We start from the raw sequence: 27,540 nt of genomic DNA, 5'->3' as shown, positions 1-27,540 counted from the left end.
AAAAAGTTGTCCCGGAGGATCGGCGGGGGGGGTGCAATTACTCCTATTGTCATATGCCGGACTATGAAGGACATGAGCCAAAATTCAGAATTGTAAAATTTTAATTCCCAAGTATATTCTGAATTTTTCAACAAAATTTCAATTTCAAGGTTTGTTTTTAGCACAAAAAAGATTTTTTAACCCTTGAAGTACTCCAAAATATCGTTGTGTACTGATGCTGCGTTTTTGTAAACTTTTTAATTACGTAGGTAACTCAAAATCATCAATTTTCTGTTCCATACTCGTATAGAGAGACAACGGATGGCGAATTTCCCCGATACTTGACATCCTAAAAACGAAGTTGAAGAAACATTATAGTTTATTGTAATAAACCTATGAATTTTAGATTTAACACATACGCCCATCAATAAAACAATTTCTTTGTAAACACATAGGTACCTAAATGTAACAGTAACCTATATTTAGCAATACAAGTACCTACTCTATAAGTTTAAAATAATATCATTACGTATCTCATTAGGTACCGACGATTAATTTGTTTTCAAATGATAACAACGCCAAAATACATATGATTAACATACACCAATTTCTGGAAAAAAATCTAACCGAAGGTAGTGTAATAATCTCATAAGCGTAATATTTATGATGTTATTAAATTCGCTTCGTAAAAGTAAATCACGGTTCCGCCCATCGATAACACATAGGCCTTGTTCGAATTCGGGAAACTATCAATGAATCATTGGCTTTGATAGCTGAAATTTTATGATTTTATTACTTGAGGTAAATAATGTATTATACACGAAAACACTTTCTATGTAAACTAGGTATACTGGCAAAATTTGTATAAAATGACTTTTCGCCCCGAGACATTTCACAGTCACTCGAAAATCTCTCAAAGTGAACGTTAGGTACCTACCTATACCTATTTTCTCAATTTTTTCAACAAAATTTACCTTCAACTACTCGTAGTTCGTCGTCATGTCGAAGTTATTCGGTTCTTTGTTAATTTTCTCGCTCGTTTTGATTCACGAAAACGATGCATTCCGTGGAAGAAATTCGTTCGAAGATAGAGTAAGAAACTGCGAAAGGCTATGCGGATGGCCCCGTCTTCCTCAGTTACCACCGAGACCAACTTTACCTGCGGCTTTTCCAACGTTACCTGCAGCTTTTCCAACGCTACCTGCAGATTTCCCAACATTGCCTGCAGGTTTTCCAACATTGCCTCCTGCACGTCCTTTTGGCCCATCGAGAAATGATAATAAGAAATGTCTGGTTCTTCTCGATCACAACAATGCTACGATTACTTTGTGCGGGGCACACTGTTTGGAATCGACTAGTAAACGAGGTAAGATTTAATGATACCTACTCATCGTACATTGAAAATTTCTTTCTATTGCAAAAAATCTATTTTTAATTAGACTTCGAATTTTTTCATTCGTTTTTGTCTTCTTTTTCCAAAATTTGAATTTTTTTCACTTTTTAAAAATTTTAGAAATAGGATGATTTTGACTTGAACAAATTTTGACTCAATCTCCTCCTCTCCAAAATTTTAACACATGAGAGTAGGTATCTTTTTTGATCAAATTTTCTGAAAAAATGTCCTCATGAAGTTCTGGTTTTCGTCCAAATAGGAAAATTTTAGATTCGATAGGTTTTGATCCTCCCCCCTCCCCCAATATGTTGAAACTTTTCTATCAAAAGTTCAACTTTTCCCCACATTTTCAAAAAAAAAATTGGTGGTTCCATTTTTTAAATCCGGCTTTAAAATTTCCCATTTAATTTGCCTTTTTTCAAAATTTTGATTTCTTTTATTTCTTTTTATTTTTTTGAAAATTGAATAATTTTAATATGAAAAATATATTTTAAATTGAGAAAATGTTGGCCCAAACCTCACCTTTTCAAAACTTGAGACATGAGATTACATTTTTTTGATTCTTCTCTATTTTTTTTAGAACTTTTAATTTTTTTTTTCATTCTTTCCAGTTTTATTTGATTTTTTTTACAAATTATTCTTCCCCTTCACTTCTTTTTCTTCCAAAAAAAAACGATACATTTGAAAAAATATATCTATTGATAATTACATTTCTAGTCTTTGTTCAAATTGACAATTTGATGAATGCTAAAATTTTTAATAATTATTTTTTTGAATTTGGCGCCCAAAATCACTGCTAAAAAGGGAAATATTCAAACTAGCAATCTTGGAACTGGACGAAACCAAGTTAGATCGAAAGAGCATGTTCTTAAATCTTCGTAACTAAAATTTCAGATGCTCAAGTTCATTTTTTGATTTTTGGTAAACTTTTGAAATAAAAGAAGCTATGCTTTGAGAGCGATTTTCAAACTTCCCAAATTTTAATAGGTTCGAGAAGTTCATTTTTGGACTTTCGAACAAATTTTTGAAAATTTACAAAATTCGAAAAAGCTATTTGATAGGTGATTCTTATTTTTCATGAAATATTAATTTTTTCCATCAAAATGAACCAACGAGAATAATTCTTTCAATTCAACTCCCACACGTCAACAAATAATACTAGCTTTAGGCCATTCTGTTGCCTGAGGCGATTTTCCAATTTTCTCCAAGAATTTCAAATCGCTCTGGAGGGGCTAAAAATTAAATTTAGCTCCTCTATGACTCTAGTGGATGCTTATTGAGTCCCCTTTTAATTCCAGTAGAGCCAGGTTATAAAAGTGAATTTTTGACCATTTGTTGCAAATTCTTGAAAAAAGGCGAATGAAATCAAATTTTCAAAAAAGGTTTATAACGAGTGATATTTTTGGGGGGGGAGGGGGATATCATCTGGTGGATTTAAAAGATCACTCGACTCGAAAACAATCGCAATTTAACTTTATTGGAGCTTCCGGCGATTTTTTTCAATGGAAGGGTCAAAAATGAAATTTAGCACTTATAACTTTGGCCAGTGCTTTTTGAGCACCCTCTCAATCGTTTTGGGTGCTCGCCTCGAAATTCCAGCAAGGCCATTTCAGAAATGAATTTTTGACCAATGTTTGCAAATTTTCAGAGATGGTGAAAACAAAAATTCAAACATTTTAACAAAGAATTTAGCGAGCAGTCTTTTCGTCGAGACGTCTTTTGGTGATTTTTGATGCTTGAAAATATGACAACCCTGATTTTCATCATATTTCAAAATATCGATTTTATGGACCCACAAGTTGGCAAAAGTTTCAAAAGTGTCCCATTTGTGAATTTCAAGTCGACCTCACCCAAAATTTACAATATCCTTATTTTTCTCATCGATTTTGAGCACTCTAACCTCATCTCTCCTGCAAATGACCTTTGAGAACCGCAGTTCGACACGCCGCCATTCGTCATCTTTCAAACAAGGTCTAAAGTTATCCATATAAAAAATATTTTATGAAATCACCAACCCCCAATTGCAAAAAACTCGACGATTTGACGTACTTACTTAGAATGACCCCGTAGATTATATTTTATGTAATTTTAAGAGTTTGACTTTTCATGAAAAAATCCTGATTCATGAAAGAATTCAGTTTTTATGTTCAATTATTCGCTTGCTATGACTAAAAATTATACCATTAGAGTACCTATTTTCAAATTTCGTGTTTGATGTTTTCAACAGAAACACTGGGAAGAACAGTCGATTGTGAATGCCGAAATCGTCAATGTATCCCTTCAAACGATCAGCCGACAACTACACCTGCTGCGACAACTCCAATTTCAACCACACCAACTCCCGCAAGTACAGGTCCAACCACACCAGCTTCCACAACTCCATCTTCAACCCCTCCATCATCTTCAACTCCTCCATCTTCAACTACTCCATCTTCAACCCCATCTCCAGCACCTTAATAAGGCGTAAAAAGCTTTAAAATGAATCATTATTTCATCCTTAAAGAATAAAGATGTTGGAAATTTTCAAGATTTAGATTAAGTGGGCTACTTATTTATCTAATAATTTTCCATTTTTTCCCTTTATTTTCAATCTTTAAGGTATAGTATATAATTTTTCTCTTTAAAAACAAAAAAAAAAAAAAAAACTATTTCATGAATGTTGCATTTGTTACTTACAATTAATAAATGATCGTATCCAATTAAATATGTGTCATTATTTCAGCTCACTCACTAGAGTGAGTCGTTTTTCAGCTTTTTTCGAATTTTGATAGATGTTGGCAAAAAAATCATTGCCAAATGACCTCAATATTAAGACCCAATATGAAAAATTTCAAATTTTTTCGTCAACGTTTGACTCACCTGGCTCGAGTTCAATTTCAAATATTTTTCCTTTGCACATAATGAATTCAATTTCGAATATTCATCCAGTTATAAACCCCCTCTGGTAAAGGAGGTGGTGTCACATTTTAGTATTGTGTTGGTACGAGTGAATTTGCCTCGGGTATTCCCAGCCTCCCAGATACTACGAGTAAAATAGGTGAAGTACCAACAATGTAATTGTGCAAATAAAAAATTTATAAAATTGTATTTCACAAAAACGTAACGTTTTACATACTTATATTTTAACATGGAAAAAAAGTACAAAAAAAACAAAGAACAAAAATTTTCCAAGTTTTTGCAGAACATTCTAATCCTTTGATTTGATTGAATCAATTTTAAATCAATTATCTAAATTTTTCAAAATTATATTGCATCAAGTTTTTTTTTCGAAATTAGAATGAACAGTTTTCTAAGGCAATATGTATATCGCAACAGAGTGTCTGGTTTATGAATGATAAAGGCAACTAATGTGCCGAAACGTTCGGTTTATGATTCAAGTAGCCATATTTTTGTTCAAAGTAAATGTTCCACGTGGCGGAATATTTATACTCGTATCATTTTTGTATTGATATACGAGTACGAGGAGAAAAACTACTGTTTTGATACTGTTTTGAAACGAAAACAAATTTGAATATGAATCGTTTTTGATGCAGTGTTGAGGCAATAATGAAACCGTTTTCCAAAGATAGTATCAAAACTGTACAGAAACCATTTTGATACTATCTTTGGAAAACGGTTTCATTATTGCCTCAATACTGCATCAAACACGATTCATATTTAAAAAAAAAAATCCGTTTCAAAACAGTATCAGAACAGTAATTTTTCTCCTTGTATCAAATTGGTATCAATTTCCGAGATCGGGATGTTATATCGAAATAAATGCCTAAATAATTTGGTCATGTGTACCATTTTCTTTCAATATTTCGCCTCATGTGTAATAATTCTTCTCTTTTTAAAATGAAATGAGAGATGAAATGACAAGTTTACCAATTGATAAGGTACCTACAAATAAATACCTATTAAAAATTGTTATTTTCCTTTTTGAATTTTTTGAAGTTTCAAAATGGAATTTTCTGGTTTAGGAAAGGGATAAAAAAATAGCTGAGTGATGCGAGTGAAAAAACATTCAAAAATTCAAGAGGTGAAAAACGATGTGTTTTTCAGAAATTTGTTCATTTTTTTGGCTTCAAAATTTTGGAATTTAAATGTCAAGTTTTTAAAAATTTTAATTTTGAAAAAAAAAACGAAAATTTGTATTTCCAGAAGTGAAAAACCAAATAGGGCACAAATCAAGCTGAAATTTTGTTCAAATATACTTTGAAAATCGTAGAAGTGCCTCTTGATATACATATGTACATCTATCCCAGCTCTGGTTTAGTTGTACTTTTAATAAATATACTCATCATTTTTTCAAAATAGGTCATTTTTCATTTTCAGCATCTTTAGACTCAGCTCACGCTTGATGCAATTGGGCTACAAAGCTCTCCTTTTGATATTTTGGGTCAATTTTGAGAGTTTTTGGGGCCCAAAAACTGAAAAGGGAGGTGCCGGGTCAATTTTGTAGTGGTCAATAAATCACAGCTAAGTATATTCGAAATTTCATCAAAATTGGTTTGGCCAATCCTTCGAACTTGAGTGGGTGTTGAACAAGAATTTTGCCAAAATGACGAAAAACAAGTTAGGTAAGGTACTTGAAACTTCGCGAATTTTTATCGTACAAAAACTATTCTTATACATATATTCTGAAAGGTCTTTGAAAAATAAGAAAATAAGTCTTCTTGCGGTTTTTTGAATAAACGCATAGTTTTTGAGAAAATCGCGTTTGAAACTCGCGAAAGAGCGCGCTTTATTAAATACAGTAGTGTTACAGAATGTAACTCCTCGGATGTTGCCGGCCACTCACAGTTTACTTGTTTCATGATGCGCTGGAAACCGAGGGAGGGTGGGGTGGCAACGCTAGCACGTCGCCTTACTGGGTTAAATTATTTGGGTCAAATTGGTTACCATCATACCAGTATTTCAGAGAATCCATGATGAGTTCATCGTGGAGTCCCTGAAATACTGGTATGATGGTTACCACTTTGACCCAAATAATAACTCTCATCGGATATTTAACTCAGTATCAACCTTCTCTAGCATACTTACCAAACAAAAGATTTGATTGCTACTGGATTAAAACAAGTTTGATGGATCCCATTCCCGAAGCGACACATTCTTTGCAAACTCGTCATTGTAGAGTCCTAAGTGCTCCGTAATCTCCTCTTCAGTGAAACCGAAGGCTTCGGCATATTCCGGATTGTAAGTTTCATCCACTATAGGTATTATTGGCACTGCTTTGAAAAACTCCCATAATTAATTTGGAAGTGCCCATAATAAATAAAAAACCGACTCTTCTACCATCGTTTTTCATCATTCCGATAAGTTGTCCAGATAATTTCTTATTTGTTTTGCCATGGGTTTGTGTTGTTCTGAGAAAGAGTGTATTCATATGGAGAATCATATTCATCCACCAGAGCAATTTACAGGCGTTCTATTAAATTTGAAATATAATACTTAGTTCAGTAAGATGCATGGTACTATCATGGCCAGGTTTGAAATCATGCACTTCGTATTCTCGTGCAATCGCTGCTATCATATGGTGGTATTTTTTCCTCAATTCTTCAATTGTAGCAAATTCAATCCTTTTGATAAATATTGTCTGCCTCTGAAAAATTGTTCTGTCATTTGCAGAAACAATGATTACCTGAAACGTCTGGATCCTGCTATGAATCTTCTTCTAGCTGATTCATTCATTATAACCAATTTTCATAGGTATTGCGTTTCATTAATGTACAGACAGGTCAGATTTGGATTTTGAATATTTCCCAATTAAGATCCAGTTTTGGTAAAGGAAGATTCACATATCTTATTTTGGTCTTGTGGTGGTGAGAATGAATTTACCAAATTTGAGCCAACAAATGGTGATCGTTTCTTCATATTGATCTTAGAAACAACATGGAACTGAAATCAGAAAATAATACGGTTTTACTGACTTTTCATTAAAATTTTGACAAATGCTAAAAACTCAAATAATAACCCTACAACTTTGTTTGAAAGCATGTTACCTGTGTAAACAGTGCCTTTCTATGCATTACCACCATCAATTTCGCGATCCACACCCCCCCCCCAAAAAAAAAGCATAATGATTTGGGGGTGGATCTTGCAACATTCGTTGTCTATCCATTTTAAAAAATTGTATAGTATGTAGGTAAGTATATTTGCACCTGACCAGACATGTCAACTTCAAATGGCATATACACTGATAAGTGAACAAAATTTTAAAATTGGTTTAATTTCTGTTCTAATTCACTTATCAAAATTCTAATTGTAGATTTGACCCAATATAAAAAAAAATTATGTGTTATAAACAGTAAACCGATTCTTAGGCTAAATTTTGAAGAGAAAATTTGAAAATCGACTTGAACGAATTTGATTTTTAAAAAAGTTTTGATATCACAAAGAAGCTTGTAACAGCATAAAAATGATACGCTGTAACGTTTTCCTAATCCTAACACTCTATCCTCTGAGCTACCCAGCTCCAAGGCCTGGAAACTCATTAAGGGCCTCAATGGAGAGAAAACAAGTTGCCCATCCATCCCCAAGGTTACCTACACCAAATGAAATGGCTAGCCAGCTGATTGAAAATGGCAAACCTCCAATCAAAATCCAGAAGAGTTGGTGGAAGCGAATTGAAGGCGAAGAAAAGAACCACCTGAGCACCCCCTTCACCGTCCAAGAAGTCACAGATGTGATCAAGTCACTCAAAAATGGCAAGGCAGCTGGCTTAGATGGCATACACAGTGAGCAGATCAAGAGAATTGGGCCAATGGATGTCAAGTGGCTGACTGGCCTTTTCAATAATTTGGCGAAGACTGCAAGGATGCCAAAGCTCTGGCAGAAGTCAAAAGTAGTAGCAATTCTTAAACCTGGGAAAGACCTTGATGATAGGAAAAGCTACGGACCCATCTCACTCCTGTGCCATTGCTATAAGCTATTTGAGTGACTACTTCTCAATTGAGTACTGGACACAATTGACAACAGACTTATCCCTCAACAAGCTGGTTTTCACCAGGGAAAAAGCTGTACAAGTCAGGCTACCAACCTCATACCACACATTGAAGATGGGTCTGAGAAGAAAGAAATCACAGGTGCAGTATTTGTTGACCTAACTGCTGCATATGATACTGTGAATCACCACCTACTGTGCAAGAAAGTATATGAAGTCACCCAGGATCACAATTTCACCACCATCATTAAATCTATGCTCAATTGCTCAGTAACAGGATGTTCTATGTAACCCACATGGGAAAGTCCAGTAGATGGAGAAGGGAAAAAAATGGACTGCCACAGGGGAGTGTTCTTGCCCCAATCCTATTCAATATATACACAAATGACCAGCCAATTAGAGACCAGACCAGACCGGACACTTCCTGTATGCAGATGATCTAGCAGCAACAGCTCAGGGGGATACACACATAGAGGTACAAGAAATGTTGCAGGAGACTCTGAACAGACTGCAGACCTACTATGTGGATAATGCCCTCAGTCCAAATCCATCCAAAACTCAAGTGTGCAGCTTCCACCTGAAGAATGCAAAGGCAAAATGCATACTGAAGCTGGGGAGGAGTGCAGCTGGAGAACTGTGAAAATCCCAAGTACTTATGAATCACGCTGGATCAAACCCTCAAGTATAAGAGACACTGTGAGAACACAAAAATGCAGGTGGAAGCAAGAAACAACTTACTGTGGAAACTATACTAGATGGGGGCAAAGCCACAGACACTGAGGACAATAGCCATGGCACTGTGCTACTCTACAGCAGAGTATGGATGTGCTGCCTGGGGGCAATCAGCACATGTTAAGAAGATTGACGTTGCTCTCAATAACACCATGAGAATTGTGTCTGGCTGCCTAAGACCAACCAGTGTTAAATACCTACCAAGAATATGTGGCATTGCACCCCCCCCCCTGGGATAAGACAGTGTGTGGTGGTGGATGTAGAGAGAACGAAAAAAGAACAAGACCCCCGCCATGTTATGTTCAACCAGAAGGAGGTGACCCCAAGGCTGAAGTCCAGGAGGAGCTTTATGAAGGAGACTTATGTGATGAAAGTGGATCCAGTAGAGGGGAGGGAAAAGATAGTCAGATCTGGAGAAGGCAACATGTAACAAGAACTTGGCAAATGGATAGGGTACAAACTGCCAAATGTAGAGCGGCTCACACTGAATGGGATCCGAGCCTGTTGCGCCCAGACAGCAGTAAACCTTACCAGATGGGGTATTCAGGATGATGTGAAGTGTCTGGATTGTGGACAAAAACAGACTGACGACCACCTCCTTGTATGAGGCACAGGCACTGCATACACTAGAGAGGAGCTGTGGGGAGAAATAAACAATCGCACAGAAGGCCTGGTGCAGAGATGGAGGGGGAGAGTTTAAAGAGATCCGGATGTCCCGGACATGAGAAGAAGATGAAGCATAAAAATTTTTAGTGTTTCAAATTTTTCCATACGCCAATAAAATACTGAAAAATTTCAAGTCAAATTTGTTCTCTTGTGTACACCCAGTTTCAATGTATTTATGTACATCTAGATCCACCAGCGCTTTACTTACTTATTGCTCTTGCTAATCTACATTTATTAAACTTGATAACGTTTCATTTTGCTTACTGAGGAAGCATTGCATCACATCAATCAATATCTTAGCTAACTTGTGATTATAGAAAAAAATGTTGATGAAGATAATGTTTTTTTTTCAGATCAAGCAACTTATACCTATGTATTGGTGAAATGCTCGTAGAGTTTGCTGAAAGACACGATCTAGTAATATGCAATACCTGGTTCAAGCAGCATGAAAGAAGATTATACACATGGGTCAGTCCTGGAGATCCGAGTCAGAAACCAGATAGACTATATACTTGTAAAAAGAAGATTCAGGAACACAGTGAAGAACTGTCACACATATCCTGGTGCTGACTGCAACTCTGACCACAAACTACTGGCTGCAAAATGCCAGCTAGTCTTGAAGAGCCAGAAGAAGAGCAAAGAACGATACCAACAACTTGACATTGCAAAAATCAAATCAAAAGAAGTTCAAAAGAAATTCCAAGAAGAACTGGAAAAGCAAAAGGAAGACAGGTTGGAAGAAGAACAAGGTATCGAGGAAAAGTGGCAAACATGGAAGCGAAAGGTTAAAACAGCAGCAGAAAAGTCTATTCCATTCAAAGGAAGAAGAAAACACAAACCATGGATGACTCAAGAGATACTGGATCTGATGGAAGAACGAAGACAAGCAAACAGACCAAGTAATGAATACACAGTGATAAATAATCTGATCATGGGAATGTGCAGAATGGCCAAAAACAAGTGGTATGAGGAGAAGTGTCAAGAAATAAAAGATCTGGAGAAAAGGCACAACTCTAGAGAAATGCATACCAAAGTGAAGCAGATGATGGCCACCCACAAGAAAAGGAGAAGTGGAATAGCGTATATGCGAGGAAAAGACGGAAAGTACTGTGTTACCAATCAAGAAACTGAAGAGGTCTGGATCAGCTACATACAAGAACTGTATGGAGATGATACACGTCCGGCTCAATTTGCAGTTTCATCCACAGAAGAGGCACCACAAATTGAAATGTGGGAGCTGAGGAATGCTGTGAAGCGAGCCAGAAACCACAAAGCAGTGGGAGAAGATCTCATACCAGCAGACTTGATCAAACATTTAACACCAGAGTATGAAAAGGAGCTGCTGAAGATAATAAACAAAATATACGATGAAGGCACTCTGCCTAAGGACTTCAAAGCAGTAAATTTTGTACCAATACCAAAAAAGAACAACTCGCAAAAATGCTCTGAATATAGAACCATCGCACTGATGAGCCACGCACTGAAGCTACTACTCTCCATCATAAATGCCAGAATTGAAAAGAAGATAGATGAAAATCTAAGTGAAACACAATATGGCTTTGTAGCAAAAAAAGGGACGAGAGATGCAATTGCCCTGCTGAAAGTGATCATTCAAAGAGCACTTAATGCAAATAGGGAAATCATTGCTTGCTTCGTCGATTATGAAAAAGCATTTGATCGTGTCAACCATGAGAAGATGTTGGGGATCCTGGAAAAATACAATATCGATAACAAAGACCTGCAAATAATCAAGAACCTGTACTGGGAGCAAAGCGCTAACATCAAGATTGGAACTGAGTACTCGGAGAACGGATGTGGAATAAAGAGAGGTGTGAGGCAAGGATGCCCCCTCTCACCCAGGTTGTTCAACATGTATGCAGAAGAAATAATGAGAGAAGCGCGAATCGAACGAATGGGATTCAAGATCAACGGCAGGAGAATAAATGAAATAAGTTATGCAGACGACAAAGTGATCCTTGCTGAGACAGAGGCGCAGATGCAGAAAATGATCAACCAAATCAACAGTGCTGGATTAAAATATGGAATGAAAATAAATGCAGGCAAGACCAAGGTGATGAGATTTACGAAAGGAGATGATAAAGAGGCCAAAATCAACATCGGATCACAAGAAATTGAAAATGTAAAGCAATTCAGGTACCTTGGAGCACTGATAAACAACGATGGTAGAGATCATAAAGAAATCAAATCACGGATTGGAATGGCAAAGACTGCTTTCAACAACCTTGCCAATGTGCTGGGAAATCGAACGATGAGTATTGATCTGAGGAAGAGAATTATGCGATGCTACGTATGGACCGTTCTGAAGTATTCCTGCGAAACATGGACCATGAGTGCAGAATGCGAGAAGAAAGTATCCGCTTTTGAGATGTGGTGCTATCAAAGGCTACTACGGATCTCATGGAAGGACTTCGTTACCAACAAGGAAGTACTAGCAAGAATAGGAGAGGAGCGGAAAGTCGTAGTTGAAGACATCAAAAACAGAAAGCTAAAGTATTTAGCTCATAAAATACGAGAAAACGGTATTTTCATGCTAGTGGTACAGGGGAAAATCCAAGGAAGATCAACGAGAGGGAGGAAACGATCGGAACTGTTAACAACAAACTCACCAGCCAACTCCCCCTGCAAGACCCTGAAAGAAACAATTAGATACGCTAGATACCGGCTAATATAGATGGACATATACGCTATCTCCTGTAAAGGAGCGCGACTACGACGACGACGATTGGATTTCTAAAATTGTTGTATTGAATGTGTACCTACTACCTATGCAATATTAGATACTATAAGTAGGTACATGCACATATACCTACAAAGGTTCACTGTGGGCTGTGCTCTTGAAATTTCAAGAAACGTTAATTTATTGTAGGTACTCAACTCACCTACCCAAATACCCATTCTGGAATCTTTTCTATGAAATCAAAAATAGTTTTTGCATAAAACGAACACGCAAAAATTATTTCAACATTATTGGTTCAAGGGGAAATTGGGATATCTGCTGCATGTTTTCTTCTTCTATGCTTAGCATTTCGATGTTATAGTTTCTTCTAATTTGCTTTACTCTGATGTTTCTGCCGTTGTTTGCCAACTTTCGGTTGATTGGGTAATAATGGGTATGTTAGGGACATTAATTTTTTTTAGGCCCCTGAGTCAATGAAGCCTGCGTAGGTATAACCTTTCTTTGTTGAAAAATTCGAATTCATCAACATTTTGTGAGGTAAAAGAGCCGAAATGGCTCCGTATAATTTCCTAGCATATATTAATACATATTTAATAAGTGTACGTATAGGGAATAAAATCAGTCACTTACCAGTTGTTTGGAAAAACGGGTCCACACAAACGTCGTTATTTTGTAAATGAACTAACATAAGAACAAGAATGCATCGCATTCAAAATTCTTGAATCGAATGATTCGTTGGTAGGTATTTAATATGTCCGCAAATGATAAGTTAGGTAGATACTTGATAAGAATCTAAATGAAATCAATCACAACGAAATGATTGAAGATACTTACTTAGATAAATGCGAACGTCGTATGAAGATATGCATGTATACCTATACTATCTAATCATTTCTGCGTAGATCATATTTCTTTACCACACGAGATAAGACTCTTGCCTAATAATGTGTATTTTAATTTTCATGCCATGTACCTACCTAATTAATTCGCCGAATAGATTTTCTTTTCTAGCAATTTTATAATTGATCAAAATCTCAATAATGGTTTTACTTTGAGCTCAAGCTGGGGAGGAAGCAAACGTTGACGAAAAACTTTGAAATGTTCCCTACGCCTTACTTATTGAGACTGCTTGGCCATGAATTTTTTCTTGGGTCAATCAAAATTCGAAAAAAGTCGAAAAAGGATTCGCTCTAGTATCCACTTCATTAATTTAGGCATAGGTATGCTACGAACAAAGTCAATTTAGAACTCACCATTTCAATATTTTCAACACGTATACCTATCTCGAAGCCCTAGTTGTAATGCTTGCGCCGAAATCTACCATACTCATTTTCATTTAAAGAATCAACAAGCTTCACTAATAATAATTATAATTTTGCAGTTGTTATTCCAAACATGTGGGTTTAAAAATACATTGTCGTGTCGTGTCGTGTAACAAAGATATTAAATGCAACAATGACGCTTGTAAAATTTATTGCATCGATCAATTTAGTATTCGATAGAAAAAACATGCACCACACCAAACTTCTCTGTCCAAAAAAAAGAAAAACCCGACTTTGATCTTATGGTAATTATTGACTCAAACTTTGAGCTTTCAATGCACATGAGTGTCATCTTACATACGTAATAATATAGGTAGGTAGTAGGTACCTATTAATACGCAGTCCAATTTTAACATCTGACAATGAGCTTACGTAGTCAGCATAATATCATTTATATATAAGATGTGTTTCCCTGAATGCAAGCGAGTTGTTTGCGAATTTTTTTAGAAGTGAATATCACTCTTCGTACACTTAGTTACGAACAATTGTGTCGAAATTTCTCAATATGTTGTGGTTGTTGATTCTATCGATCGTTTGTTTTCATCAAAGCACCGCGAGTAAGCCTATTTCAGTTTACAATCCGTTTCAAATTAAATATGCATTGTGCGATTGGGAGTGCAGCATTGGATTACACGAATTCTATCAAAATTGGATACCTCTACTTGGACTTGGACCTACTCCAAGGATCGATAAGACGAACTGTTTGTGTCTTCGGCAAGATCGTGGTTATTTTATTATCATTACTAAGTGCGTGGCAAACTGTTTGGCTCTTAAAGGAGGTAAGTGTGTGCCTGATTAATTGTTGAATGTGCACTTTTGAAAGGGTACCTCAAGTTATAATAAGTGAATCGGGCCTTAGATCGGATTTTGAAAACTATTCTCAAAATATCTTCGGGTCAAAAAAATAATTTTAGAGCCAGAAAATTTCGCTCATTCCCTTTTTTTGGTTCTCTATTCGAAAAAATCGCGTTTTCCCTCCAAAAATTTATATTTATTTTCATGTTGAACAAAAATGATTAAATTTTTTCGAAGGAAGGATTGAGAGATAATCAATAACATTTTTTCAATTTTTTTTGCACTTTATTCCAGCCAAAAAGCCCAATAGTAAATTTCAAACAGCCATCACTCTGAAGCTAAAAACATCCCAGAATGGATTTTACCGCTAAAATGTGCACATGAAGCCATCGTTTTTTTAGTATTTTCATTTTTCAAACAGTTGAACTGTGAAATTTGAAAATATTTTCAAACGGCCAAAAGTGAAAAATTTAAGCACATTTTTCGAGCTCTCAAAAATTGAACCTTTTTGCACTTTTTTTTCAGCAGGTAGAAATGAAAAATTTGAGCACATTTTTCAAGCAATCGGAAATTGAATCTTTTAGCCCAGCATTAAAACTGCTGGAATTTGGAATTTGGACCTTTTTTTGAGTATTTTTTTAAGCATTCAAAAATAGGAAATTTAAGCACATTTTCCAAGCTAACAAATGAGGAGCTGAGAATCAAAACTCACATTTGCCAAAAAAAAAAATACCGTTTCATGGCAGATTTGGATATACCGTTTTACACTCTATAATGTGACATATTCGGTTTTTTTGGATCAAAGTCATTTTGGTGTGAAATTCACCTTCAAAACCAATTTGGTACACGGGGTTTTTTTGATACGCTGAACACGAATTTGGGGTGTCCAGGTGAATCCGGTGTACGCTTCCCCCTTTTTTGTGGACCTTAAGCCCCCAAATTTGTTTTTTTGCGTTTAAGTCCGAAAATATGCAATTTTATGCAAGATTTATGTTTTTTGGGTCGCAGAATACGAATTTGACAATATTTTTTTTGTAGGGGTGGGGGATGAGGGGGTTAGGGGGCGAGAAATTTAAAATTTGAGTATAATGATGTGTGATATGTCGAAATGTATGTTTTTGAGGGTGTAGATCACGAATTTGACAATATTTTTTTTCGTAGGGGTCAATGGTGGGGGATGAAGGGGGTGAAAAATTCAAAATTTGACCATAATGATGTGTGATATATGTCGAAATGTATGTTTTTGAGGGTGTAGATCACGAATTTGACAATATTTTTTTCGTAGGGGTGAATTGTGGGGGATGAAGGGGGTGAAAACGGTGAAAAATTCAAAATTTGACCATAATGATGTGTGATATGTCAAAATGTATGTTTTTGAAGGTGTAGAAAAGGTGAAGGGTGGGGATGGAGAATTTTCTATTGGAGAGCCGTCAAAGCCCTGGAAGAAAAAATTTGTAACATTTAAACAAAATTCACCATGATTTTTCACTATAATTGACTGTTGTCGTCGCCGGGGCATTCGGGGGCAAAATGGCAAATGACATCTTGAAATACACTATCTGAAGTACTAGCCCCTGGGATTTCCTGTGCATCTACGTGCAAAAATTTGTTCTATTCCTATTTATGTAGCAGAATAGGCAAAACACGGAGTTTTAACGTAAATTAAACCTCTATAATGACTTTATAACAAAGTAAAATCGAGTAAATTGATGAAAATTACTCACTTTCAGTTGAATTATTCATACTTGGTACATTTCGACATATTACACATCATTATAGTCAAATTTTGAATTGTTCACCGTTTTCACCCCCTTCATCCCCCACAATTCACCCCTACGAAAAAAATATTGTCAAATTCGTGATCTACACCCTCAAAAACATACATTTCGACATATCACACATCATTATGGTCAAATTTTGAATTTTTCACCCCCTTCATCCCCCACCATCAACCCCTACGGAAAAAATATTGTCAAATTCGTGATCTACACCCTCAAAAACATACATTTCGACATATCACACATCATTATGGTCAAATTTTGAATTTTTCACCCCCTTCATCCCCCACCATCAACCCCTACGAAAAAAATATTGTCAAATTCGTGATCTACACCCTCAAAAACATACATTTCGACATATCACACATCATTATGGTCAAATTTTGAATTTTTCACCGTTTTCACCCCCTTCATCCCCCACAATTTACCCCTACGAAAAAAATATTGTCAAATTCGTGATCTACAACCACGAAAACATACATTTCGACATGTCACACATCATTATAGTCAAATTTTGAATTTTTAACCATTTTCACCCCTCAGCCCCCACCATTGACCCCTACGAGAAAAAATATTGTCAAATTCGTGATCTACACCCTCAAAAACATACATTTCGACATATCACACATCATTATACTCAAATTTTGAATTTCTCGCCCCCTAACCCCCTCATCCCCCACCCCTACAAAAAAAATATTGTCAAATTCGTATTCTGCGACCCAAAAAACATAAATCTTGCATAAAATTGCATATTTTCGGACTTAAATGCAAAAAAACAAATTTGGGGGCTTAAGGTCCACAAAAAAGGGGGAAGCGTACACCGGATTCACTTGGACACCCCAAATTCGTGTTCAGCGTATCAAAAAACCCCCATGTACCAAAATTCAGCTGGTTATCAAACTTTTCCCTATCGTCGTAATTAAAACAGTGAAAAAAAATTTGATTGCAAATCTTGGAGTCAAAACTCACATTTGCCATTCTTTGTCTGGATATTAAAGCAGAAGGGAGCTAGGTGAAAATCAGTCAACACAGGGAATCGTGTTCTAGTAGCGCTATCTAATGATTCATTTTGGTATTATAAGTTTTTTCAACTGGCAACACTACTAACTCAGTTTTTCGCGTTTTTCTCAAAATCGTTTATGGTGGCAAATGTGAGTTTTGATTCTCAGCTCCTCAAATATTGGACCTTTATGCATAAGGTAAACTACCAGTCATGGACTACTTTTTTGCAATTGATCACCAAGACATCATTTATGACCCAATTTTGATATTTAAAAAAAAAAAATCATTGAAGCTTCCTCTTTCACTTCAAGGTGTTCAGTTTTGAAAAAAAGTAATTTTCATTTCTCTAATTCCTATTTGAAATAAGGTCTAAAAAAAGGCAGTTTTTGAAGAAGTACCAATTACGGATCATGCAAATATGAACAGAAGCGTTTAATTTTTTTTCACTCTGAGACCAGTTATAGTACCCTGAGAACCAAATTAGAAAATTTTCATCATCAAAGTTTACAAATATTGAAGTTGAAAAACTACCAGTTGTGGAGCGGTTCGCAATTGGTACCTGACAACCATTTTGAAATTGAAAAATTCATAGAAAAAAAATTGGCTACCAATAATTGCAGACCAAAACTGAATTTCACAATTTGAATGTTTATTCACCAGAACATGAAAATATATGTGGTATGCAACATAAATACATAAGACTAATTGGCTTATAATCATCAATTTTGAAAACATTACAGCGATTTCATGTTTGAACATTGTCATTCTACCAAAAAGTGCCCAACATGAACCTAAAATCCGCAAAAAAGTTTGAACATGCAAAAAAGTAGTTCTTGGTTCTTAGCTTCACACACAGAAACCAAATGTTTGTCAAATATACTCTTCGGATCGATGTAATTGAATTAATTAAAAACCCTTGTACAAATTTAACAAAATTTTTGCCATATAAATTGTTACTTTCTGATAACAAACACGCTGAGCACACTGATAGTTAACATCCAACATCCAAAGACCATGCATTTCTAGGTTGGCTACACTCAAGGCTACACAATGCCGCAGTTGGCACTCCTATCTGACAAGTTGCGAACTAGCCAAGACGTCGAAAAAAAAAGATCCATAATTGGTACCCTTTTTTACACATTTTTTGAGCAGTCAAAAATGAGAAATTTGAAAACATTTTTTGAAGCAATCAAAAGCAGAAAATTTTTAGCTCATTTCCCAAGCTGTCAAAAATTAAAACTATTTTGCACATTATCGAGCAATTAAAAATTGTATATTAAAAATGATAGGTAGGTACACTGGAGCACATTTATCCAGTACAAAGTCAAAAATGAAAATAATATCAGTCATATCTACATAATGTACTTTTCAAGCTGTTGAAAAATCAAACCCTTGGCGTTTTTTATGGGAACTACGCAATGAGAGGCTGAATTTGGACTCCAGATTCAGACTCAGTGACTTCAGAATTAATTAATCAGAAAACTGTCGTGAAAAGCACACTTTCCAAAAAAAGTTTTGGTCTAAATTTTCAATCAAAAAAATGAGCAATTTGGTGGAAATCAGGACAAGTAGTTATTTCAGAAAAATGTGTGGTCCAAAAAAGAAAGAAATTAAGTATCAGAAGTACTCGACTCAGTCCTTTGGTACCTATATTAAAATAGGTAGCTAGGAAGTTGGCTAGTTACTTACTAATTCATCATCTTTACTAATCAATGTGGCTTTTGAACATTGTTGACAGAGTATCTGAGAGGTGTTTTTCAATGTGACTGCCGTAATGGTAATTGTATTCCTCCTGCAACAAATCCTTACTTGACTACAACAACGACTATGGTAACACCATCACCAAATACAACATCATCATCACCAAATACAACAGTAGCATCACCGAATACAACAGCATCATCACCAAATGCAACTGCATCATTGTTGAATACAACAGCATCATCACCAAATACAACAGCGTCATCATCGCCAAATATGACAGCATCATCACCGAATACAACAGCATCATCACCAAATACAACAGCATCATCACCAAATACACTGGCATCATCACCAAATACACCGGCATCATCACCAAATACAACAGCACCATCACCAAATACAACAGCAGCATCATCGAATACAACAGCACCACCTTTTACAGTGGTACCTCCACCATTGCATTGGACAGCACCACCTTTTACAGCAGTACCTCCACCATTGCATTTGACAGCACCACCTTCGACGGTGACAGTAGCAACACTGGATACAACAGCAGCACCATCAACCATGACACCTCCACCATCAAATACAACAGCAGCACCCTCGTCAGCAATAGCTGCAACATCAAATACAACAAAGACCAAACCTGCACGAAAGACGAACGAATAAACCTCATAAGTACCCACAAGCATACAAAATAAAATATAAATTACCTAGGTACTCTTTTAAAATAAATTGTAGACTAGTTTTTTTCTAACCTCTAACACAGCCATTGGCATTTTTTCTCTGTATAATCATTAATCATAAGCCTATTTTAAAAATTAATGAGGATTTATAATTTGGTAGCATCATCACCTTACACCCCTTAACCCTATTTCCATTTCTTAATCCACAAAAAAAAAAAATAAGAACATTAATTTGTACCCTTGAAAAAACAAGGTGGGAATCAATTTGACCATTTTCTTTGCTTTTGGAATCCCTGGGAGTATAAGAACGTGATACAATTAGTAGATATTACTGGATAGCTGATAGGCCCAACACTTGACAGGCATACCAACAAGCTTGAGAAGCCAAACTGGCATGTTGACAGACAACTATGAGGGAGTAGACAGGCTAGTTGATGGCTTTAATAATCCAGACAGACAGATCAATAACCTGGAGAGATCAGACAGGAAGACAGCTGACATTGGGAGGCCATATTGACAGATCAATGATTTCATCAGGCCAAACAGGTAGACAGATGGCCTTGAGAAGGCAGACAAATGACCAGGTCAATGACCTTAGAAGGACATACAGGGTGGCGGGCAAACTTGAGAAGCTGGCCAGTGAGGTCAATGACATTAGGAGGCCAGACAGGGAGCAAGACGACCTCGAGAAGCTAGACTGATAGGTCAATCACCGTAGGAGGCAAGGAGAAAAAGAATACAGCGTTCAGTAATCAGACAGATGGGTCAATGGATATGAGTACTTCTGCAGTACCAAGGAGCATTAAGAATGATAACTATGTAGCTCTTCATTTTGAAGAATCTGCAGTTTTGAGATATTTGTTGAGGAAGTTCTGACCCAAATAGGTGCAGCATAGGTTAGTGATGAACAAAGTATGGTGGAGTAGAGAATTGTGGTACTCACGTGAAGTTGAGATATTCAATCTGGTAGGGGATAAAGGGTACTTAATTCTGTGTAGGTTGTTCTCAATTTGTAGGTATAGAATGTATTTCAATAGGTGAGTCAAGTATCAAGTAGGACACCAACCAAGGTATTTTACTAGTTCTTGAGTGTGTTTCTACAGCCCTATGGACAATAAATATACCTAAGTTTTAGTCTCGCTTTTCAGCTATTATGCTCATGTTTTTTTCAAGTCCGCTGTTACCCCATTCTTCCTGTAACCAGTTTTGTTGAAGCAGATCAGGTCTTTTACTGCATCCGCATTGCGTTTATGCCATTTCACACTCTAGGGGGGGAGGGTGTCTTTCAGAATAAAATTCCACACTGCGTTGACATGATTACTCTGGGCATAAATGCATCAAAAAAAGCGGTCCGATTTTTACGTTGTAGTGGGGACTATGGAATCGAAGTTACCCACTAGTGCTGGGAACTTTACACCCAAGTATAGTGTAGATTACACTGAAAGCTCAGCGCTCTCTGGTGGTTTAGTTCACCAGAGGCTTTACTGTAATTGCATTTTAATTGGCCACTGTGCAGTCTTTACTACTTTCTATAGGCGAATGGATGTACATATCACGCTGAATCCACAGCTCTTGGTAAAGATGCTCAGCAGAAAGATACATGTTATCATATTCTATCATAATAGACATTTGGTATTGTGTGCACAACTTATCCTAATAAACCATCACACCAACTCGTTGTCTGTCTGATTGGGTTATTAGGGGGTCATTCCATGTCAACTCAACCATAATGAACTACAACTTTGGTAACTCCAACTTGCATTTTTAACATTGAATGAAATTTTGAACTTCATCTGAAAAACATCAGGATGTATTTTTAAAACTTACTTACCTACTTAGTGTTTTGGGGTGGAAAATTCATCAAAAAAAAATCAGCCAAAATGACCATTTTGCGTGTCGTTGATCGTTGTTAGCATATATTTACTTTAAAAAATGAATACCTAAGTATGCATTTTTCAAAGATGAGCTTTTTGCTTCCATTGAAGGCAAATCAGGAATGCGAGGGTTCAATAATTACTAACTGAGCATCATTAATTACAAATAGGTATGTACCTACTTACTTTACAACGTTCAATGATGCATTTTTATCCTTGAAAGCTCAACTTTTGGTCAAAAGCTTTATTATCTCAGCAACTTTGAGCTTTTTGACCGAATCAACATCGGAATCAAATTCACCGCGTTTCAAAACCACCTCAACGACAGATCGTACATCCTAAAACGCTGTCTAAAGCACAAAAAATTGATGAAAAAGTTCAAGTATTAGGATGAGCTTTTTAAAATTGAGATTTTTGCTAGAATGAGAGCCAAATAGGGTTTACGAATAGTCGATCATCACTAATTAAGCATCGCTGATCACGTCAAGCTCGTTTATTTTTATCCATCGAGCTTTTTTGTGCCTAAAAGTTCAAATTTTATGAAAAAAAGCTTCACTTTTGAGGGAACTTTGAGCTTATTAGCAGAATCAACATCGGAAACGAATTCGCCGTACCCAAAAACCTCCATGTTCGTGCACTTCGTACAGCCTAAAAAGCTCTCTAAAGCTCGCAAAATCGATATGAAAGTTCAAGTACTAGGAGCATAGAACCTCCTAATATCCCATATTCTCTTAATGAAATTGGTCTCATTTAGCATCGTTTTTACTCGAAAATGATGAAAATTAGAAAAGTTGTGGTTTTTCAAAATTGAGCTTTTCAGCCAAATAAAAGTCAAATAGCCTTTACGAATAGTCGATTATCACTAATTCAGTATCGCTGATCACCTCAAGCTCGTTTATTTTTATCTATCGAGGTTTTTTGTACCCAAAAGTTCAAACTTTATGAAAAAAAGTTTCATTTCAGGGGGAACTTTGAGCTTTTTGGCAGAACCAACACTGGAAACGAATTCGCCGTACCCAAAAACCCCCTTATTCGAGCACTTCGTACAGCCTAAAAAGCTCTCTAAAGCTCGCAAAATCGATATGAAAGTTCAAGTACTAGGAGCATAGAACCTCCTAATACTCCATATTCTCCTAATGAAATTGGTCTCATTGAGCCTCGTTTATACTCGAAAATGATGAAAATTATAAAAGTTGTACTTTTTCAAAATTGAGCTTTTCAGCCGAATAAAAGTGAAATAGCCTGTAGGAATAGTTGATTATCACTAATTCAGCATCGCTGATCACGTCAAACTCGTTAGTTTTGATCAAGCAAGCTTTTTTCTACAAAAAAAGCTTCATTTCAGAGGGAACTTTGAGCTTTTTGGCAGAACCAACACCGGAAACGAATTCGCCGTACTCAAAAACCCCCTTGTTCGTGCACTTCGTACAGCCTGAAAAGCTCTCTAAAGCTCGCAAAATTGATTCAAAAGTTGAAGTATTAGGAGTATAGAACCTCCTAATACTTCATATTCTCCTAATGAAATTGGTCTCATTTGGTATCTAATATAGTCAAAAATGATAAAAATTGAAAAATTTGTGCTTTTCAAAAATTGAGCTTTTTAGACGAATGAAAGCCAAATAGCCTGTACCAATAGTCAATTATCACTAATTCGACATCGCTGATCACGTCAAGCTCGTTAGTTTTCATCGAACGAGCTTTTTTTCATTTAAAAGTTCAACTTTTATGAAAAAAAGCTTCATTTTCGGTGGAGCTTTGAGCTTTTTGGCAGAAACAACGCCGGAATTGGATTCGCCGTACCCAAAAACCCCCTTATTCGTGCACTTCGTACAGTCTAAAAAGCTCTCTAAAGCTCGCAAAATTGATTCAAAAGTTCAAGTATTAGGAGTATCGAACCTCCTAATACCCCATATTCTCCTAATAAAATTGGTCTCTTTGAGCATCGTTTATACTCAAAAATGATGAAAATTAGAAAAAATGTACTTTTTCAAAATTGAGCTTTCCAGCCAAATAAAAGCCAAATAACCTGTACGAATAGTCGATTTTCACTAATTTAGTATCGCTGATCACGTCAAGCTCGTTTATTTTTATCCATCGAGCTTTTTTGTACCTAAAAGTTCAAATTTTATGAATAAAAGCTTCATTTCAGAGGGAACTTTGAGCTTTTTGGCAGAACCAATACCGGAATCGAATTCGCAGTACCCAAAAACCATCATACTCGTGCACTTCGTACAGCCTAATTAGCTCTCTGAAGCTCGAAAAATTGATTCAAAAGTTCAAGTATTAGGAGTATAGAACCTCCTAATACTCTATATTCTCCTAATGAAATTGGTCTTATTTGGCATCTAATATAGTCAAAAATGATTAAAATTGGAAAATTTGTACTTTCTCAGAATTGAGCTTTTCAGCCGAATAAAAGCCAAATGGCCTGTATGAATAGTCGATTATTACGAGGGATAGTCGGAAAGTAAGTTTCACATGGCTGGAAAAGTATGAACGCGTGGACATTTTTTGACCAAAATTGCAGGAAGTATAGCTCAAACATTCAACCAGATCTGACAAAATTTATTCTGCATTTGGGTGAATTGTTTGTATTTTACAGCGTGATTAGTAAAGTGCTGATAAAAAACATCCGTCCAAATGTAGTATTTAGAAAAAAAAAATTTTTTTCAGTTGTAATAATTATGAGTAAAATTTATCAAGAATTACTCAAAAGATATCATACTAATGTTTTTTCAAGTTGATACGTTATTTGGCGCTGTAAATTGTTCATGTGATGGTTGCAAAATCTCTGGTGCTGAGTGACTTTCGACAATGCCGACATTCAGCAGATTATCACTGAACAATCTACTCATTTGGATTTTGATTGAACCAAAATAATGTTACTATGTTATGTCTTGAGTGGTTCTCAATCAATTTTCCAGTGAATTTTTCTTTTGTTAGCATGGAAAATTAATTTTTTCTAAAATATAATTTTTGGACGGATGTTTTTTATCAGCACTCTACTAATCACGCTGTAAAATACGAACAATGCACCCAAATGCAGAATAAATTTTGTCAGATCTGGTTGAATGTTTGAACTATATTTCCTCCAATTTTGGTCAAAAAATGTTCACGCGTTCATACTTTTTCAGCCATGTGAAACTTACTTTCCGACTATCCCTCGTACTAATTCAGCATCGCTGATCACGTCAAACTCGTTAGTTTTGAGCAAGCAAGCTTTTTTCTACCTGAAAGTTCAAATTTTATGAAAAAAAGCTTCATTTCAGAGGGAACTTTGAGCTTTTTGGCAGAACTAATACCGGAAACGAATTCGCCGTACCCAAAAACCCCCTTATTCGTGCAAATTGTACAGCCTAAAAAGCTCTCTAAAGCTCGCAAAGTCGATACGAAAGTTCAAGTATTAGGAGTATAGAACCTCCTAATACTCTATATTCTCCTGATGAAATTGGTCTCATTGAGCATCGTTTACACTCAAAAATGATGAAAATTACATAGAAAAGTTGTACTTTTTCAAAATTGAGCTTTTCAGTCAAATAAAAGCCAAATAACCTGTACGAATAGTCGATTATCACTAATTTAGTATCGCTGATCACGTCAAGCTCGTTTATTTTTATCCATCCAGCTTTTTTGTACCAAAAAGTTCAAACTTTATGAACAAAAGCTTCATTTCAGAGGGAACTTTGAGCTTTTTGGCAGAACCAATACCGGAAACGAATTCGTCGTACCCAAAAACCCCCTTATTCGTGCACTTCGTACAACATAAAAAGCTCTCTAAAGCTCGCAAAATTGATTCAAAAGTTGAAGTATTAGGAGTATAGAACCTCCTAATACTCCATATTCTCCTAATGAAATTGGTCTCATTTGGTATCTAATATAGTCAAAAATGATAAAAATTGAAAAATTTGTGCTTTTCAAAAATTGAGCTTTTTAGACGAATGAAAGCCAAATAGCCTGTACCAATAGTCAATTATCACTAATTCGACATCGCTGATCACGTCAAGCTAGTTTATTTTACTCGATCGAGCTTTTATCTACTTGAAAGTTCAACTTTTATGAAAAAAAGCTTAGTTTTCGATGGAACTTTGAGCTTTTTGGCAAAACCAATACCGGATACGAATTCGCCGTACCCAAAAACCCCCTTATTCGTGCACTTCGTACAGCCTAAAAAGCTCTCTAAAGCTCGCAAAATTGATTCAAAAGTTGAAGTATTAGGAGAATCGAACCTCCTAATACTCTATATTCTCCTAATGAAATTGGTCTCATTTAGCATCTTTTATACTCAAAAATGATAAAAATAGGAAAATTTGTGCTTTTTCAAAATTGAGCTTTTCAGTCGAATGAAAGCCAAATAGGTCATACGAATAGTCGATTACCACTAATTCAGTATCGCTGATCACGTCAAGCCCGTTTATTTTTATCCATCGAGCTTTTTTGTACCCAAAAGTTCAAACTTTATGAAAAAAAGCTTCATTTCAGAGGGAACTTTGAGCTTTTTGGCAGAACCAACACCGGAAACGAATTCGCCATACCCAACCCCCCCCCCACTACTTCAGGTTCGAATAGTCTAAAAAGCTCTCTAAAGCTCGAAAAATTGATTCAAAAGTTCATGTATTAGGAGTACCGAACCTCCTAATACTCCATATTCTCCTAATGAAATTGGTCTCATTTCGCATCTAATACACTCGAAAACGATCAAAATTGAAAAATTTGTGCTTTTCAAAAATTGAGCTTTTTAGACGAATGAAAGCCAAATAGCCTGTACAAATGGTCGATTATCACTAATTCAGCATCGCTGATCACGTCAAGCTCGTTTATATTTATCCATCGAGCTTTTATCTACCTGAAAGTTCAACTTTTATGAAAAAAAACTTCGTTTTCGACGGAACTTTGAGCTTTTTGGCAAAACCAATACCGGATACGAATTCGCCGTAGGTACCCAAAAACCCCCTTATTCGTGCACTTCGTACAGCCTAAAAAGCTCTCTAAAGCTCGCAAAATCAATTTGAAAGTTCAAGTATTAGGAGTATCGAACCTACTAATACTCCATATTATTCTCCTAATGAAATTGGTCTCATTTAGCATCAAATAATATACTCAAAAATTACAAATATTGGCAAATTTGTATTTTTTCAAAGTTGAGCTTTTTGACGAAATAAAAGCCAAATTTGGTGTACGAATAGTCGATTATCACTAATTAAACATCGCTGATCACGTTAATCTTATTTATTTTAATCGATCGAGCTTCTTTCTACCTGAAAGTTCAACTTTTTTGTAAAAAAGTTTGGTTTTTCAAGGAACTTTGAGCTTTTTTACAGAACCAACACCGGAATCGGATTCTCCGAGGGCGAAACCCCCCTATTCGTACTGTACGTACAATCTACAAAGCTCTCTGAAGCTCGCAAAATTGATTCGAAAGTTCAAAATTTATGATGCAGCGCTGCAGGCGGTGAAAACGAGAAGTTCTTTACAAATCATGATTTTGGGATATAGAAAGGTGTATTTTCATCGTATTTTTGACGACAACAAAAGAAGTTCCATTTTCTACCGTCTGGGGCGCTGCATTATTTTTTTCAAAATTTGTTGTCTTCAAAATTGAGCTTCTCAGCCGAATGAAAGCCAAATAGGGTGTACGAATGGTCGATTATCACAAATTAAACATTGCTGATCACGTCAATCTTATTTTATTTTATTCGATCCAGCTTATTTCTACCTGAAAGTTCAACTCTTATGAAAAAAAGCTTCGTTTCACCAAGAACTTTGAGCTTTTTGGCTGCACCAACACCGGAAACGGATTTCCCGCCTGTCAAAACCCCCCTATTCGTACAGTTCGTACAGTCTAAACAGCTCTCTAAAGCTTGCAAAATTAATTCAAAAGTTCAAAATTTATGATGCAGCGATGCAGGTGGTGAAAAGGAGAAGTTCTTTTGAAATCATGATTTTGGGATATAGAAAGGTTAAAGAAAAATGTATTTTCATCGAATTT

At 36.0% G+C, this 27,540-nt stretch overlaps 1 protein-coding gene and 2 long non-coding RNA genes across 3 annotated transcripts; 2 read left to right on the top strand and 1 right to left on the bottom strand.

Moving 5' to 3' along the window:
• Positions 1–826: 826 nt before the first annotated feature.
• Positions 827–4,076, top strand: LOC135846876 (uncharacterized). The gene is made up of 2 exons (XR_010559028.1): positions 827–1,345; positions 3,600–4,076. It is a non-coding gene; the product is annotated as an uncharacterized LOC135846876 (long non-coding RNA).
• Positions 4,077–4,410: 334 nt separating this feature from the next.
• Positions 4,411–13,299, bottom strand: LOC135846877 (uncharacterized). Its single transcript, XR_010559029.1, has 2 exons — positions 13,024–13,299; positions 4,411–7,252 (listed from the first exon to the last, which is right to left on the bottom strand). It is a non-coding gene; the product is annotated as an uncharacterized LOC135846877 (long non-coding RNA).
• A 5,772-nt stretch (positions 13,300–19,071) lies between these two features.
• Positions 19,072–21,353, top strand: LOC135848231 (uncharacterized; the record flags this gene model as incomplete). Its single annotated transcript, XM_065368070.1, has 1 exon — positions 19,072–21,353. A coding segment is annotated over one exon (624 nt), but the record flags the coding sequence as incomplete, so codon positions are not given.
• Between the last annotated feature and the right edge of the window lie 6,187 nt (positions 21,354–27,540).

This window comes from Planococcus citri, chromosome 5, assembly GCF_950023065.1.
Source record: "Planococcus citri chromosome 5, ihPlaCitr1.1, whole genome shotgun sequence".
In the NCBI taxonomy this organism is placed as follows: domain Eukaryota; kingdom Metazoa; phylum Arthropoda; class Insecta; order Hemiptera; family Pseudococcidae; genus Planococcus; species Planococcus citri.
The sequence above is the reverse complement of the archived record's forward strand: the minus strand, read 5'-3'. Positions and strand labels throughout refer to the sequence as shown.